At 38.7% G+C, this 17,959-nt stretch overlaps 1 protein-coding gene across 3 annotated transcripts in view; it reads right to left on the reverse strand.

Annotated features, from left to right (window-relative positions):
• ZNF385C (zinc finger protein 385C) overlaps window positions 1-17,959 on the reverse strand; it is an 845,536-nt gene that overhangs the window by 328,709 nt on the left and 498,868 nt on the right. Inside the window, exon 1 of one of the 3 annotated variants that reach the window (XM_063458901.1) lies at window positions 13,575-13,661. The exons of the other annotated variants lie outside the window; for them this stretch is intronic. Coding sequence (XP_063314971.1) covers window positions 13,575-13,584 — 10 coding nt within the window. The 5' untranslated portion in view covers window positions 13,585-13,661. Of the gene's footprint in view, window positions 1-13,574; window positions 13,662-17,959 lie in introns of those variants that run through there. 3 annotated transcript variants of the gene reach the window in all.

Consider the following 17,959-nt stretch of genomic DNA (forward strand, 5'->3'; position numbering starts at 1 on the left):
ACATTCTCTATTTAGACAATTTGTGGTTTTATTATATGTTTCAGATTTCTGAATACAGTCAAAACACTTTGCAATATTTTAGAAACACAATTAAATGCTAATTTTAACAGAGTGCTAAAATTTTTGGCATTAAATAAAGAAAAAGAAAGTTGAAAACGCAATATAAAAGGGAAGGAATGTCTGATACTACATATTGACTGGGGCAATTTCGGAATAAAAATGTGAGTGATTTTTGAGACCTTTTTATGAAAATGTTTAATAACAGAGTTAAAAGATGCTTATTTTTTTAAATAGTGTGGCTTTTAGTAACATGCATTTATCCCTCCATATACACATTCAAACCACAATCTGGCATACAAATAAGAATTTGAGAAATGCACATGCAAATTAATAGTCCATCTGCAGGAGATAAGAGTACTGGTGGTTAACACACGCCACATAATTAGATTGACAATTCTAAAAAAAAAAAAAAAAATTAAAATAAAAGAGAGGAGCTAAGATGAAATGACAATAAAAACTACTTTTTAACATTGCAGGGATCTAATATACCTGTCTATACACAAAGCAGCCCCACACATCAGTTTGTACAGTGCATTTTGCAGTTCAGTCTTCTTTCAATATGTCAGATTACTGTACCCTGTGTAAATTAAACATAAAAAAAGAGAGTAATAAAGTCCATGTGAGCTTTTCCTCACAAACGATATAGCTCCCAATAAATTTAAATAAAAATATGTGTTATAAACACTTAAGATAGATCAAAATCTTCACCTCTGATGCTTCCTGCTCTGGTGGTATTGTAAATATACTGCACTATTATTGTCTTCTTTTTTTCTCTCTTTTTTCATTTTTGCATGTTCTTATATTATGGCGTACCAGTCATGGCACACACTACTTATACTCATGGGCGTCCACAGGGGGGGCTCTTGCCCCCCCCCCTGCATTTTTCAGCTTGTTCTGCTGATTTCCGTGTGAAATTGAAAATACAGTGCAATACCGGCGCTGTGTATGGAGAGAGACAGGGACAGGAAGCTGCATCTATCCCTGCTTCTCTCTGACTGAATCCTCCGGGGAGCAACACATGCAGCCAGAGACAGCCTACAGATTAGGTAAGTGAGGGATGGGGGGGAGATAGCCTATAGATTAGGGGAGTGAAGCATATGGGGGCAGAGAGCCTAGAAATCTGTGAAGTGAGGCATATGGGGGGCAGAGAGAGCCTAGAAATCAGTGAAGTGAGGGGGGGGCAGAGAGAGCCTAGAAATCTGTGAAGTGAGGGGGGGCAGAGAGACTAAAAATCTGTGAAGTGAGGGGGGGCAGAGAGAGCCTAGAAATCTGTGAAGTGAGGCATGTGGGGGGCAGAGAGAGCCTATAGATTAGGGGAGTGAAGCATATGGGGGGCAGAGAGAGACTAGAAATCAGGGAAGTGAGGCATATGGGGGGCAGAGAGAGCCTATAAATCAGGGAAGTGAGGGATGGGGGAGGTAAAGTAAGAGAAGGAGCAGAAGGGGGAGCAGAATAAGCAGAAAGTATCAGAAAGGTAAAGTAGCAGATGGAGCAGAAGGAGCCAAGGAGGAGAGAAGACTGTCAAATGAAGGAGAAGAAGACTTTGTCAAATGAAGGAGAAGAAAAGGAGATTGGAGCAGGAAGGACAAGTGAAGTGAACCCTCCACTTTATTCTGGACACCACATCATAAGGCTTTGGTACCTGGGCCTGGCAGGGAAACTTTGGACCTTCTCATCTCCCCAGGTAAAAAAAATATAATAATGTGTTAATGTTAATGTGTTCAGGAAGCACAGAGGGCCGCTGGGGAGGGGTGTCACTGATTGGCTAGAGCGGTCAGCTGGCACTGTAAGCCAATCAGTAGCTCCCCATTCATAAAAAAGTAAAACATTTTTATGAACCGGGAACTAGCAATTGGCTAAGAGCATCAACTGACCACTCTAGCCAATCTGTAGCACCCATGCCTGACCTCAATCTGCACTTCCTGACACTTCAGAAGCCGAATATCACTGAGCGACCTGGAAATCTGGAGCTGGAGGAAGCCTTTGAGGTTAAACCATTTGAGAGTGGGGGCTTCAGGGGCTTCCTGGCATCATAGCATTTTCATTTAGATGAAGTTGTTATGGTGACCACAATGTTTCTTTAATTTGCTTAAAGGAACACTATAGTGTCAGGAATACAAACATGTATTCTTGACACCATAGTTGTGAAAATGCTATTCACCCTGGCTTTATGTGATAATGACTATGCTCCTCCCCTTCATGACACTGTCAAAAAGGGACCAAGCATGGATGTCATTACAATTATGCCCCCCCCCCCCCCCCCCCTGGAAAAATTCCTGCGGACGCCCATGCTTATACTTCTTTTAAAAAGCACACAATTTCATCTATACATTGAACTATCAAATGTATGGATTTTATAAAAACATTTTAAAATTATGTTTTCCTCCCACTTCTAAATCACTTTTCTTGCACAGACCTCAGTGCCACAAAGATGACTTGCAAGGAGAGCAGGAAAGACCTCCTACAAGATCGCTTAGTTACTCCTTAACCCAGAGGTAGGCAACCTTTTAGTGGTACTGTGAGAAAACAAGCTGTTGAAGTCCCTTGACATGCCAGTCTTATTTTTTTTTTTTTAGAGTGAGGTGTGTGTATGTTCTGCTTGTGTTATTTATGGGTGGTGGGCTGTATTTGTGCATATGTGGACTGTTATATTGTATATGTGCATGAATTTGTGGTATTGTGTATAATACCTATGAAAGTGGACTGTATATGGGGTCTGCTTGTGAATTCTGTGTGTTAATGATATGTCACATTGTGACACTTTGAGACACTCTTTGTACTATTTGTATGAGGGGAAGACTTCTTCTCTAGCTCTGTGTATATCCAGCTTTGTGGATGGCTTCCATGGGATCCAGAGGCTAGCAAGGTACAGGTAAGGTCAGGGGCCACAGCTGCTCTACTCCAGTGCGGATTCCACTTCAGAAGTGCTGCAAAGTGTTTTCTGAGATAACTTCCTCTAAGTGCTGCAAAGTGTAAATTGAAAATTGTCCCTCACCGCATGCAATCACTGCTCGGTTTGCACTAGCAGATCCTTTCCGATGTTACAGTGGGACCCTGATAGGCCAGAGTCTGTTTGTCTGTGGCAGCCGTGAGTGCGATAGATTGCTGACCCCTGCCCTAACCCATTTTTCTAGAGCTAGCTAGGGAGCATAAGAACAGAACGACTCCATTCAGACATTGGAATGCTGATAATGAAGCAAGTAAATGACACCACAGCGTTTGATGCAGCAGTGGTGCCATTGAGGTGTGATTACCTCATGTTCTTATGTTCTTTTGTGAAGTACTAATGTTTGCAAAGTTTCTTGAGTAGATTTCTATTGTAGTTCAGTTATTGTTGCATATTTACATGTTTTCCACCGTCTTTAAAATATAGTTACTTTAAAATATATTGCTACTATACAGGAAAGTTCCAGTACAAGTATTGAGGATTACATTACCTTATACTCCCCAAAATAAAGCATGGTAATCATGCATTGTTTATATTTATATTTAAAGATATTAACAAGGTATATGTTATAATGCACCTATGCTTTAATAACCGAATAGACAGGCACGCAGGCAGACAGACCGTTATATAGATAGACAATCAGGAAGGCAAGCAGACAGATAAAGGTGTTTATTCACTGATCTAAATACCGTATATACTCGAGTATAAGCCGAGGCCCCTAATTTTACCCCAACAAACTGGGAAAACTTATTGACTAGAGTATAAGACTAGGGTGGGAAATGCAGCAGCTACTGGTAAATTTCTAAATAAAATTAGATCCTAAAAAAATTATATTAATTGAATATTTATTTACAGTGTGTGTATATAATGAATGCAGTGTGTGTATGAGTGCAGTGTGTATATTATGAGTGCAGTGTGTGTGTGAGTGCAGTGTGTGTGTGTGAGTGCAGTGTGTGTATGAGTGCAGTGTGTGTGTGTATGAGTGCAGTGTGTGTGTGTGTGTGTGTGATGCAGAGCATTGGAGGGGGGGCATTTTTTTCTTATTATTGAATTATTATTTTAATTTTTTTTTTCTTATATTATTATTATTTTTTTTATTATTATTATTTTTTTTTGTTTGTTTCGTCCCCCCCTCCCTGCTTGTTAGCTGGCCAGGGAGGGGGGCTTTCACTCCCTGGTGGTCCAGTGGATGGGCTGTAGGAGGGGGGCTGGCAGAGAGCTCTTACTTACCTTCACAGCAGCTCTCGTCAGCTCCCTTCTCTCTCCTCCGGTCCGTGCAGCTCCCAGGTCAGCTCCCTCTGCAAGTCTCGCGGCCGCGCGGAGCGTTGCCATGGTAACCCGTGGCAACGCTCTGACCCCGCGGCTCTCGCGAGACTTGCAGAGGGAGCTGACCTGAGAGCTGCACAGACCGGAGGAGAGAGAAGGGAGCTGACAGGAGCTGCAGGAAAGGTAAGTTACAGCTTCCTGCCAGCCCCCGTTCCTTGTCTGTATTATGGCAATGTAAGTTGCCATAAGACAGACAATTGACTCGAGTATAAGACGAGTGGGGGTTTTTCAGCACAAAAAATATGCTGAAAAACTCGTCTTATACTCGAGTATATACGGTAACTGTGTAGAATTAATAGGATATTTATAATGCTAGAAATTCAGCTAAACTGAAGCATTTCTCTCATTTGGATATTTAGCCATTCCCTTGTTAAAAACATAAATACACTTTCTCCCCCTTTCAAGATTTATGAGATAAAGGAAATCCATTCAAACTTATATTCCCAGTGATGAACCGTAAAGGAGCATGCATATGTATTCGAAAATATGGTCTATATGCAATATATTACAATTAATGCATTTTCCATCGAGCACTCCCCACAGGAAAAAAAAACCACATTAATAGAGCGAATTAGCTAAATGTGTCATTTTCAATTTCATTACCACCAGGACTTGGGGAACCAACAGAAGACGTTGCAGAAGGTTGGGGGAAATCCTGCTTATCTTAAAAACTATCAGAGCACGAAATAGACAATAATATGATTGAGCCTCAGGCTTGAAGGCCAAATTAGCAGTGCTGCCTATCTAAATCATTCATAGTCTCTCTGGCACAGACAAGGTTAAAGATAAATTTGTGGACCTCTCCAGACTTATCACTCTAATTCGAGTTTCGATAAAATGTCACTATTATTATTTTATTATTTATACAGTGCCAGCAAATGCCGTAGCGCTGTACATGGACAGATAACCCACAAATCTCAATTATTACCAACCTCATGCAAATCAGGATGATCGAGAATAATCAGAATAAAATAATGATGCTTCTGCTAATAAAGAGAATAAGTGGCTTATTTATTTATTTCTAAAAAAAATTACCAGGATGGATACATTGAGATTTCTCTTGTTTTCAAGTATGTCCTGGGTCCACAAAACATTGCGTTGTTACAATAGGATACAATATTACAAACAAACAATGCATCAGAAGAAAATGCGATGAGGGGGAACACTAAAAAAAAAAAATATAATATTTGTTTTCAATTAATGTTTTGTTATTGGGAAAAAAACATAAGTGTGAAGCTGCATTTTCATAATGTTGTGTAATGGAGAACTAAAAGTGGGATGCTGTTTTCAAAACCAGCTCTGTGAATCCACAAACACCAGCCCCATTTGTTTATAATTTAATGGATCAGAAAACCCATTTTACTCTTAATAATGTTTATGTGCCATGTAACGCACAGTATGGCTCTGAACAGATAATGGACCCATTGAAACCATTAAAACCTCAGATGCTTACACGATAACTATAGGGGTTTATTTACTAAATCTGAAATTGTGCCAAATTAACAAAGGAAATTAAATTTTTACCTAAATATATCTATCCTAAATATATATTTCCAACTTAGTTTTATTCAATTCAGCTCCTTTTGCCTGAAAAAATGGGAAATTCCTTTGTGAATTATTAAGCATTTAGCGTTTAGTAAATTACTCTAAAAGTGTGTGTTATGAGGGGGGGGCGTGCGGGGGGTTGTCTTAAGGACAAATGTTGCATGATGTTTTGTTAAACAAACTGGTACTAGAGGAGTTTCTTTGCTTTTCTGTCACACCAAACATACAGTATGTGAATCCATTCAAGACTATTTGTTTCACATAATATATTTTTAATATAGCTGTTAACTTACCCGTTTTGCCCGGGACAGTCCCGGCAAGCTGGAGTTTGTCCCGGGCAACTTACTCTCCCGGGACAGTCCTGGCAACTTGCTGGGCCATGTGCTTTTATTATATTCCCTCAGACTGTAACAGCCTGTAACAGTCCGAGGGAATTCAGGAGAGAGGTGCTGGGAGATGCTGGGGGCTGGAGAGAGGTGCTGTGGGCACTGACAGTCTCCCTTCTGAATTCCCCGCAGCTTCCCCGGCACACAGAGTCCTGCTCTGCCTTACTGATGGAGGCTCCTCCACCATGCCACAAGCTCTGCCCACATGTTAGCCCCGCCTCCTGCATGAAAGCTCTGCCCCTGCTAAGCAATAGACCTTGCTGCAGGAGAAAGAGGCCTCAGATGTCTACCTGACCTGCTAGTAACCGCTTCCAGTGCCAGGTAGGCTTGATATTCTCAGCCTTGTGTGTGCATGCCTGCTAGTGAGTAAGCTTGTGTGTCAGTGAGCTTGCCTATAGTGAGTTTGTGTGTGGGTGTCAGCGAGCTTGTTTGTAGTGAGCTTGTGCTTGTGTGTCAGTGAGCTTGTCTGTAGTGAGCTTGTGTGTGTGTCAGTGAGCTTGTCTGTAGTGAGCTTGTGTGTGTGTCAGTGAGCCTGTCTGTAGTGAGCATGTGTGTGTGTGTGTGTCAGCGAGCTTGTCTGTAGTGAGCTTGTCTGTGTGTGTGTGTCAGCGAGCTTGTCTGTAGTGAGCTTGTGTGTGTCAGCGAGCTTGTCTGTAGTGAGCTTGTGTGCAAGGTCATCTTTTCCTTTAATTTGCAGTGAGCTTGTGTGTGTGTCATTGAGCCTGTCTGTAGTGAGCATGTGTGTGTGTGTGTCAGCGAGCTTGTCTGTAATGAGCGTCTGTGTGTGTGTGTGTCAGCGAGCTTGTCTGTAGTGAGCTTGTGTGTGTCAGCGAGCCTGTCTGTAGTGAGCTTGTGTGCAAGGTCATCTTTTCTGCATGGGCATGCTGGGCAGTTGCCCGGGGGCACAACAAGCGAGGGGGCCTCACTATGATGCCCATGTGCTCAGGCTGACAGAGTAGACCTGTTTTCTTGCTGTGGGCCCTCTGGGGCCAGTGAGAAAATCAAAGATCTCCTTCACCTGCCCAAAAGACCTTCGTTAGTGATAGGGAGGGCGGGAGGATCTGGGAGGCAGAGCGCTCCTCCCGTGAGCATGCTGTGCAGAGTGTTGCCGTATTTTAACATTGGAAATGCTCCAACACAGCATTCTGCATGTGGGAGGAGTTAAGACAGCCTGCAGCGAGAGGAGCTGCAGGTTATAGACCACTCACCACCACCGTACCACCAGGGCACAGCACCCCTCACACACACACACAGTACCTGTCACACACAGTACCTGTACCCTCACACTGCACCCTTCACACACACACACACACACACACACAAACACACACACACAGACACATAGCATCTGTCTCACACACATACAAACACACACACTGCACCTCTCACACCCACACAGCACAATACACACATACACTGCACCTCTCACAGCATTTATAGCAGTGTGTGTGTATTAAGCAGTCTCTCTGTGTGTATGTGTATTCAGCATTCTCTGTGCGTGTGCTTGTGTGTGTGTGTGTGTGTACTCAGCAGTAGGTGTATGTGTGGTCAGCAGTGGGTTTTTGCGTGTTTTCAGTCATCTGTGTGTGAATGTTTTCAGCAGTCTGTGACTGTATTCAGCAGTCTGTGTGTATGTATTGTATGTATGAATTGCATTTGTTGGAGGTACCAACAAATATAAGCTTAATTTTATCGGTAATTTAATTTTTCTTTCCTGTGAGTTGTTGTATAGGAAGGGCCCCAGTGCACTGCTTTGCTTGGGGGCCCATAACACTGTTAAGATGGTACTGCTTGTGTGTGTCAGTTAGCTTGTATTTAGTAAGCTTGTGTGCATCAGTGAGCTTCTATTTAGTGAGCTTCTATTTAGTGAGCTTGTGTGTCAGTGAACTTTTATTTAGTGAGCATGTCTTTGTCAGTGAGCTTGTCTGAAGTAAGCTTGTGTGTGTCACTGAGTTTGTCTGTTTGTGAACTAACTTATGTTCTATTGTATAGACAGAACTCTCTGAAGCACATCTGCACAAGGTCTTTCTATATTTGTACTGACAGTGTCACCACTCATACCCAACTCACCTAAAAGTGATAACATGTACCGTATTTTTCGCTCCATAAGACGCACTTTTTTTCCCCTCAAAAATGAGGGGAAATGTTTGTGCGTCTTATGGACCGAATGTGAAGCTTTACTTACTTGTCTTGTGGCGTGGGCCAGCTTCACAGCGCACACCGCGGTACTGGAACTTCAATTTCAGGTTCCGGTTTCCGGCGGGACTGAAAGGAAGTGCGCACTCAGTGTGCGCACTTCCTTTCAGTCCTGCCGGAAACCGGAACCTGAAATTGAAGTTCCAGTACCGCGGTGTGCGCTGTGAAACCGGCCCACGCTACATGTAAGTAATTGGGGGACACTATGGGACAAGGAGAGGGGGGGACGCTATGGGACGAGGGGAGGGGGACACTATGGGACAAGGGGAGGGGGATACTATGGGACAAGGGGAGGGGGGGGAGAACACTATGGGAAGGAAGGGAGAACACTATGGGAAGGGGGGGAGAACACTATGGGATGAGAAAACTATTGGTCAAGGGGACGAGGGGGTTAAAGAACACTATAGGACAGGGGAGGAGGGGTTGAAATCACTATGGGACCGAGGAAGGGGGGGGTTAAAAGTCACTATGGAACAGGGGAGGGGGGTTTAAAGATCACTATGGAACAGGAGAGGGGAGTGGGTGGTAAGGAACACTATGGAAGAGGGGAGAAAAAAAATATTCTGAACAAACTTTCCCATAGTAAGAAACACTATGGGACCGTTTGTTCAGAATATTTTTTTTCTGGGTTTCCTCCTCTAAAAACTAGGTGCGTCTTATGGTGTGGTGCGTCTTATGGAGCAAAAAATACGGTATCTTACGCATACCAAGTATGCATGGTACTGTTGGTGGGAACTTGGAGTTATTATTATTATTATTATTATTTTATTATTTATAGAGCGCCATCAGATTCCGTAGCACTGTACAATGGGCATAAAGGTCTACTCAATAAAGAGAGAATTGCAGGGAATTGAGATGGAAATTTCAAACTTTAGGTTGAAATAGTGCAGCTGAATTAGAGAATTTTTCCAACTCTGCTACTTTGGCCTTAAAAATCACCATCTCAATTTCCTGTAATTCTCTCTCTATTGAGTAGGCCCTGTAATGATAAGTAGGCAGAGATTAATTATGTGGGTTGGCCAGAGTGGGCGGAGCTTTGTGTCAGTGGGTGTGGTAAAATTTCAAGGTAGTACCGTAATTGGTAGCTGTGCTGCAAAGTGTCCGTGGAATTTTTTTTCAAATGTTGCCATATTTCTCTTATCTTGTAAGTAGTACAGTAAAGTGTATAAAAGATAAACGTATGGATTCCAATTTTACTTGTAAATATGGCTGTCTCTCTCCTTATGCAGGTATACAAATATCCATTTTGACCATACTTATTTAACAGTCCTTTCAGAGACATAACAGACTATTATAATCTCAGTATATGATTTTATAGCAGATTTGTGATTATTATTGATTAGTGCTTATTGAGAAATTGCGGACTTCCTGTTCAGTAGCCTATGTTAATGTATTAATGCACCAATATCTTATGCCTGATAGCTACAATTTGTAATGATAAATAATGAGAAAATGAAATATAATACATAAAATTGTGGTTTAACATTAGAATTTATTAAAACTAGAAACAATTCATCCAGTAATATATTTTAAGTAATAACACTTTGTAATTGCAACTGGGAAAAAAACACACTAATTTTTCTTCAAGATCCATATAATTGTGTTGTTTTTTTAAAGGTTAAACAATTTATTTCCATAAATTAAAAGCTTTCAAATTAATAGTTCTGAAGACTTATGGAAATGTGTGGCCTGAGGCTGGGCAGTTATTAGTAATGCTGAAATATCTTGTGATATTTAGTAAGGTGATTTGCAGTGAGGAGAGGGGGGCTGCACTCCCCTAACCCTGTGTTGGTGGGGGTTGCTTGATTCGGATGCATTTGTGCAGCTGTGAAGTCAATGAATGCTGCTGGAAAAGGCAATGGATGTGTATTTGTATCCAGTATCTCATGGGTTAATGCCAACACAGGCAATTTCTTATGCTATGAGCAGGCACAGACATCATTTGCAGAGATGGCTGCTACATAAACTGTAGTTTCTGCTCCAGTAAAGACTTGAAGCCTAAGAGGAACATCTGATCTTTGCATTTGACAAAGCAACCAAAGCAACTGTCTCCAATTCTTTTAAGATTATTTGACTTCCATCAACCAAGTAACAACAGAATATTTGTCTTCTTTCAAAGAAGACTGTGATTGTGGAAACACAATACTATAGATTAAAATAACTGGTCAAGCGTAGACAGGAGAAACATATATGTTTGGTTCAGAAACATGTACATGATTATTAAAATGCACATGATTGCGCATACCCTAGTGTCTGAAAATATCTGCCATTACAAATCGTTTCTATTCCTTTTCACATTAATGGGATGCCTGATCGTATTCTCAAACACTGATGACTACATAGGTCTTTAGAGCACTATAGAACAGGCTGACAGATTTTCATGTGAACATCCCAAAGATAATGTTTAAAACCATATTCCAGCTGCACCAAAAAGCACTTACAGTTTATGGAATTAATTGGGACTTGATCATTTGAAATCTCCAGCATTCGAAAGGTCACACCTTTTATGCCAATGCTGGCAATTATATATAAATGAAAACCTATTGAAGTTGCTAAACTAATCTAATAATTATAGAGAATTGGAAAGTTTAAGGCCATAATAGACAAGTTGGAAAAATTGACGAGTTGGAGAAATGTTCAAGGGCAAGTGTTTTGTCAATTTTCTAGAATTCCTTGCTTAGTAAAAAAAAAAATAATATATATATTTTTTTTGCTAATTTTCCAGAAGGGTTAATGTTTTCAGAATTATGACTACAATAGAAATTGGAGCTTTGATAATTTATGTATTTTAATAGATATACCGTTTCTGTTGTTATTATTAACAACCAGTAATGATATTTATAAATACAATGTCAATTAAAGCCTTTGCAATGTATGTATTTTTAATAGATAGATTGTATATATTATTAACAACCAATATGCTATTTGATCACTTGGCCCTGCCTGCTTTCAGGCGCAATATGCAGTGCCTAGTTTGGAAGCCATAGTATGCAATGGCTGATTTCACACTGGGTCTGTAGCCAACACAAAAAAAAAAAAAAATGTACTGCAAGACACAACAATCCCACCATTTTATATATATATATATATATATATATATATATATGTGTGTATGTGTGTATGTGTGTTTGTGTGTATATATATATAACACACACACACACACTAATAAAACAAATAACAGCAATAGCTCATTATAATTGAGGAATTAGTGGTTCACTTCCTTTAAGAAAGTAAGGACCCAAATGAGTGTTCACCTTACATACCCCTACACTGACAAAGTAAACCGCCATTTCGACCATGACCTAGCTGTTTGTCTTTTTATAGTAATCTTAAAGGACATAAGGTTTTCGTCCAATTATACAGAAGGAAAATAGACCTGCCAGGAGAAAAAGCAAGAAAAGCTGAATAAAAGTCGATGAATGAACCCTATTTTTTATATATTCTTGTAAGCAGAGGTATCACAAATAAGAGAAACCATAATTTTAATATTTCTTGAAGTGAGAATAGATCTGAAAGTATACAAACTGCTCTATACACAATGTGTCCCATTATAACAAGATAATATTGCAATACTGTCACAGTTTGTAAGCGAACATTCATGGCCTTCCTTTTTATACACATTAACCCTTGCAGTGACAAATACATGCACTACACAATACAAAACCAACCCTTGCTTATCCATTAACAAGTCAATAATTAAGGACAGTTTATGGACCATTCAAGCAAATCTCTTCACTGGTGTCATTTATATGAATAAGGGCATCATTTGCATATAGCGTATGGCGATAAAAGATAAGAAATTACAAAATAGCAAGCAGCGCACCTTCTGATTTTGTACTTGCCACTTTATGTCTACAGTGGTTATTGGGAGAGAATAAAACCAGATTGCAAGCACTTCTAGTCCCTGCTTCTTTCTAGACCCTGACTGATGCTGTGTATTATGATTGATCTGCCTGCAAATAGAACTGGCCTCTAATCAGAAAAAATAAACAGTTCTTAAATAGGATTCTGATATCAACATTATACCTTCTGTGCAAGGGGGAAATGAGTGACCTCAAAAAACAGCGACAAGAAGACAAAAAGCCACTTCCAGATTCATTTGAAAATTTACTTTAACAGATTTAAAAAATAAGAAACACAAAACCTTATTTGCCCTTGAATGGTATCATTAGGAACGCACAATTCCTCCTCTGTATTTGTGGAGATATAGCCTACACATACTTGTTGGGATTGTTTGTTACTGATAGAACACAAAAAAAACCCTCCATATTTCTGCACTAGTATAAAACATATACATTTATATACATGGACATCTCAAACCTTCAGCAAGACAATGCATGGCACACATAACTTCCATATTTTTCGTTGACGCATTAGGTATATGCTCTGAATGTCATAAATACCATTACGGATATGTTAACCCACAGCTTGGAAAAAATATCTGGGAAACATGCCTCTAACGCTTATACTGTACCATAGATTATGTTATGGTCTGTCACCTTTATCCTCTTTATAACGAAGACCTCAAAAAGCATCACAGCACCTAATACGTGGATGTTTGAAAAAATAATTAACCAACCGCTCATTTTTAATAGTAATATAAGGAAAACATACCCCTTATAGTCTCCTTATTCAAATGACTACAAATACATTTATCTTACTTCTTTGTATTTCTTTAACAATATAAGGGATATATAACTTGCAAACCTTTCTCTCTCTATTGTAGTGTTACCAAAACATGCCTTTCACTTTCTGCCTTTTTACAAAGACATCACATATGTATACACCACGCGTTGTCCACAAACACACCAAGGTCACACATCTTTTCAAAAAACTGCCATATATAAAACAGAAACAACCATTCAACATTTGTCGAACAAACACATTAGCTAAATATCAGTTTGAGGTTTTTGCTTTTTTTGTGCTCATGGTAGCCAATATGTGCAATGTTGTACGCGTCTCGTCTCTCAATCTCTTCCCGACCTTCTAAATTTCCAGACCGGCAATAGGTACAATGCAAGAGACGTCACCTTTACAGCATGCAGGGGGGAAAACGCATATCTCTAGCCCATTGCCGGAAATGCAGAAAAAACAGTAAAGTTGGGTTCACTTACCCAAAAGCATCCTTGATTATTTGTCGTCGTCTTGTCTGCCGAAATCGCTATCTGATTTATCAGACCAACTGCATTCGCACACAGATCCTGCCTCTGATGGAGAGGCGACTGGCCTCCAATTCGTTCACCTTCCAAATGATACACTTATACCTCAATTAAAAGCTTAATGCTCCACTGATCTCTGCCCGTAGGAGGTAAACAAGCTGTACTCTATCTGCAGCCACTGGCCCTTGTTTTAACCCAATCACCAAGCACAGATGAAGAAATTACCCAGTGTAGCCTCTCCCAGCTGAGAGCTCTGCAAACCAAAAGATACTGTATTAACATACAAATCGGATGGGAGGTCTGAAGGGGGTGTTGAGAGAACGATGAAAGTCAGAACGCACTTCTTGTCTTTTCTCACACAGAGGACATCCTAGCTTCTACACGATTAGCAGCCTTGGCACACTTTAGCACAGAGGTTATCGCTGAACATAATACCACTCTGTGCCCTTGCAAATATGTGGAAACAAATTATCTAGAAGTGATAAAACTTTGACCTGCGAAATATGGCTAACATTATTCCTACTCTGGTCACAGCAAAGATTGCAAGCTTTTTAGACATCATTTTTTTTTTTTACTTTGCTCCGTGTATTCTGTACAGTTTTGTTCAATTTATTATTATTCAGTTTTCAAAGACTACCATTTGTTGGTAAAAAATTGCATGTGTTTTCTAAACTGCAGGATAAACACAGAGTGAAATAACAGAGGAATCAGAACAACCAAAATGAAAAAATCGTGACAAGACAGAGATGAAAATGTAAAACCTGCAAATTCATCCACTTGGAATTTATTACTATAAAATGTTAACTTTTACCTGATAGCATAATACATATATTAGTCCCTGCCAGCTGTATTTGGAAGTGTTTCATGATACCACTAGTATTTCAGTCAATCAGTATTACCACGTTACCCTTAAAACCTTGCCACCTTTAAATCAGCAAACCATATCCAATTCTTGTGGAAAAAAGCCTGTTAAGATAGTTAATATATTTCTTTTAACATTCTCTACATTTCTTCTCATCATTTCAAAAAAAGATTATTAGAAGTATGACATTATGTATAATATATATTTATATATCAATCATTTAAAAGTTATTAAAAGTAAATATGTTTCAGTCAGCAACATATATAATATGCAAAACGATCTATATATATATATATATACACACACAATTGTATATAAAACCAGCACTCAAGGTCTTATGAAAGGAATAATTGTATCCAGAAATTATTTCAGGTAAAAACCCAGTATAGTTGACTTTTCAGTTCGTCTAGTGAACTTTCTTCAGGACATAGTAAAGTACTACTATGTCCTGAAGAAAGTTCGCTAGACAAACTGAAACGTCGACTATACTGTGCAGCTGAGCAAGTTCAAGACTTCATGAAGAGTGTGTGTATATATGTGTGTATGTATATATTGTGACCGAAAGCAAGGAATTGTGTTGGAGGGAATCTATATACCTCCCCAGATTTTGCAAGGTTCCTACTTTGTGTAATTAGCCCCAGGGAAATGTGTTGTTATAATGAATGTTGCACTTTGAATATGTGTATATTTGGGCCCTGGGGTGGAGCACTTGGAGAGTAGGGTGGGCCAGTGCTCCACTCCACATTTTGGAAGTTGCTTGTAACCTAAGGTGAGAAGTCCAGTTCCAGAGTTTGAATCCTAATTTAACTCACCTGAAAAGGATTGCCAATTACCGGTGCTATTAAGTACTCCCCTACCAAGGGATGAGAGATTGTGTTTGATTTCTGTGAGTGGAAACAGAGAGCTGAAAACCCTGAAACAGTAAGGTTGTTTATGTTTATGTTTATGTTTATGTTTATGTTTATGTTTATGTTTATGTTTATGTTTATGTTTATGTTTGGAAATGGACAAGCCATCCAACCCAGTTAGCTAATTATTTTGTTTAGTTAGTGCTCAGAAGAGCAAGGATTTTGTTTTATATATTTTGTTACCTTTTATACCTTACTGTGCATTTATTTTGGAAACCACAATAAAAGAGCAAGTCCTTTTACCTCATCCAGCGTGTGAAGTGTCTCTAAAGCCTGAAAAGACTGTGTGTAACACCCCAATCCCAGGACAAGGTACCAAGGGAAAGGAGTACTTTTGTCACTATATATATATATATATATATATATATATATATATATATATATGAAACAATACACAAGATCCAGCACACTCTCCTATCTACTAAACAGCAACTGTATGTATGTATGGGTGTTTATATATGTGTGTGTGTGTGTGTGTGTGTGTATATATATATATATATATATATATATTCATTATTTTAAACTTTTACCCCCAAATAGTATTTCTAATGTTTAGAATCATATGGTCAGAGAGGTGCATAACACAATTTGTATAAATAACTTGATCCTGGCAAAATATATAGTTTTGTACAATTCAATGAATGTATTATGTACGTCCTGCAATAACTACAGCATCAGGATAGAGTAGCCAGGATAATAATGTCAGAAACACATTTCTCATCACAAAGTACCACCAGTACCACTAGTATGGCAGTAGTGGCCAAATACAGAAAAGGTAATGTATGCATGCAAAGATTTCAAGAATATGGATGAATTGCATAGTAGTAAAATATTTCATGAAGTAGCAGGAAGGTTTTCTATATCCAGTTTTGGTTTTCTAGCTAATTTTGAGGCATTATAAATAATTTCCAAATTGATAAAAAATTAGGTCAAACAAAAATATAATTGATTGTGATGTTTACGTTAAATATGTATTTATTGGGGTGGTGTTTGAAAAGACTATGCTGGACTACTGGAGGTTTAAACAGTGAGTATAGTTTCATGAATACTGACTTTAAAAAATAAATAAATTAATGCATACTTTTATCTTGGTTTGCTGTTTTGGTCTCGGTTTTCTAAATCCGTTCTCAAGTTACCACAGCTAATAGTTTAGTTACTTATCCAAATTTCTCTATGCATTTCTAAGTTACCTTGCATTTCTAAGGTACTTTCATCCACAGTATCTTGGAGGAGGTTTTTCCCTAACCCCAAGTCCCCTTAAACATAAATACTTCCTATGCCTAAACCTCCCCAATATATTACAAAACTCCTAAACATGCTGCTTAAATCCCCTTAACCTAATTTTGATCTAATCTTCCCCTAATCCTAATCTTACACAAAGTCTTCCTTTACCAGCAGTATTTTAAATATCACAATATGTAAAATGATCATAACACCACTGAGTTTCCAAATGTACATGTTTTTAAATGTATGCATACCAGAACTGGGTGAACATGCATAACATAAACTTTTGCCTTTCTTATGTTTATATGATTAAAAGATTGAGCTTAAGAAATAGTAAATATAATAAGAATTCGAGACCCAATATAATTGAATGATTGTTCATATCCAACTCTCACCGTTCAAAAATTGTGAATACAAAAATATAAATTAAATTATACATGTATTAAATTCAGAATTTTACAAATGGACTCTGCTCTTTGATGTGTTAAAGGGTTGCTAGATTTTCAGGTGGTCATCAGCTTACATTTCATTGCCTATTCCACCAATTTGATTATGTATTTTTTTTATAGCAGACCTTGTAACCTCAGTAATCTTTGTAAAACACCCTGGATAAGGCTGTGTATAAACACAAAATATCAGCTATAACTAATCTAATCGTGCAATGCATTGAAATTGGCATTGTCTATTAGTACACACCAAGTATAGAACAGAGATAACAGGGAGGTCACTCTAATCAATAGTTCCCAGTATTCTCTTATTTGTAAACAGTCGTTGACTGTGGAATATGGAGATTCTAATTATTTACTATACTTTTAGTAGAAATTATTCTCCTATTATGAGACACATAGGCTAGTAAAATAACGATTTGTTTGTAATATTATCATGTCTTCTTTCAGAATTGTTTTTTTCTAGCCTATAGGGGGAATTATAGATATAAATAGGGCTAATTTATAATAATAGGGAATAAAATCCAGTTCCATGTGAAAGAGTGTAATTAAATCTGGACTGTCCCTGACACAGGACACCCCCTCAGTAGTGTAGAAAGACAATGAAAAACATAGTTGCCGAGTGTAAGCAAAACTCATCCAGTTACATGCTGCTAAGATATTTAAGGAAGAGGTTTGAATATTCTTGTACCCATCCATCAGTAATACAAATGTACATGTTTTCCTTTAGACAACACACACTAAACATCATGTGTGGTCACATAGTTCAATATAAAACATATAAACAATGGTCTGTTTTAATCTTTTCTCCAAGTGATATGACATGCCTAGCTTTAGTTCGACTATCAAATATGATGACAGCTGCAAGATTACAAAGCAGCATTAAATGCCTCTCTGGCA

The sequence above is a fragment of the Pelobates fuscus genome, chromosome 6, assembly GCF_036172605.1.
Source record: "Pelobates fuscus isolate aPelFus1 chromosome 6, aPelFus1.pri, whole genome shotgun sequence".
In the NCBI taxonomy this organism is placed as follows: Eukaryota; Metazoa; Chordata; class Amphibia; order Anura; family Pelobatidae; genus Pelobates; species Pelobates fuscus.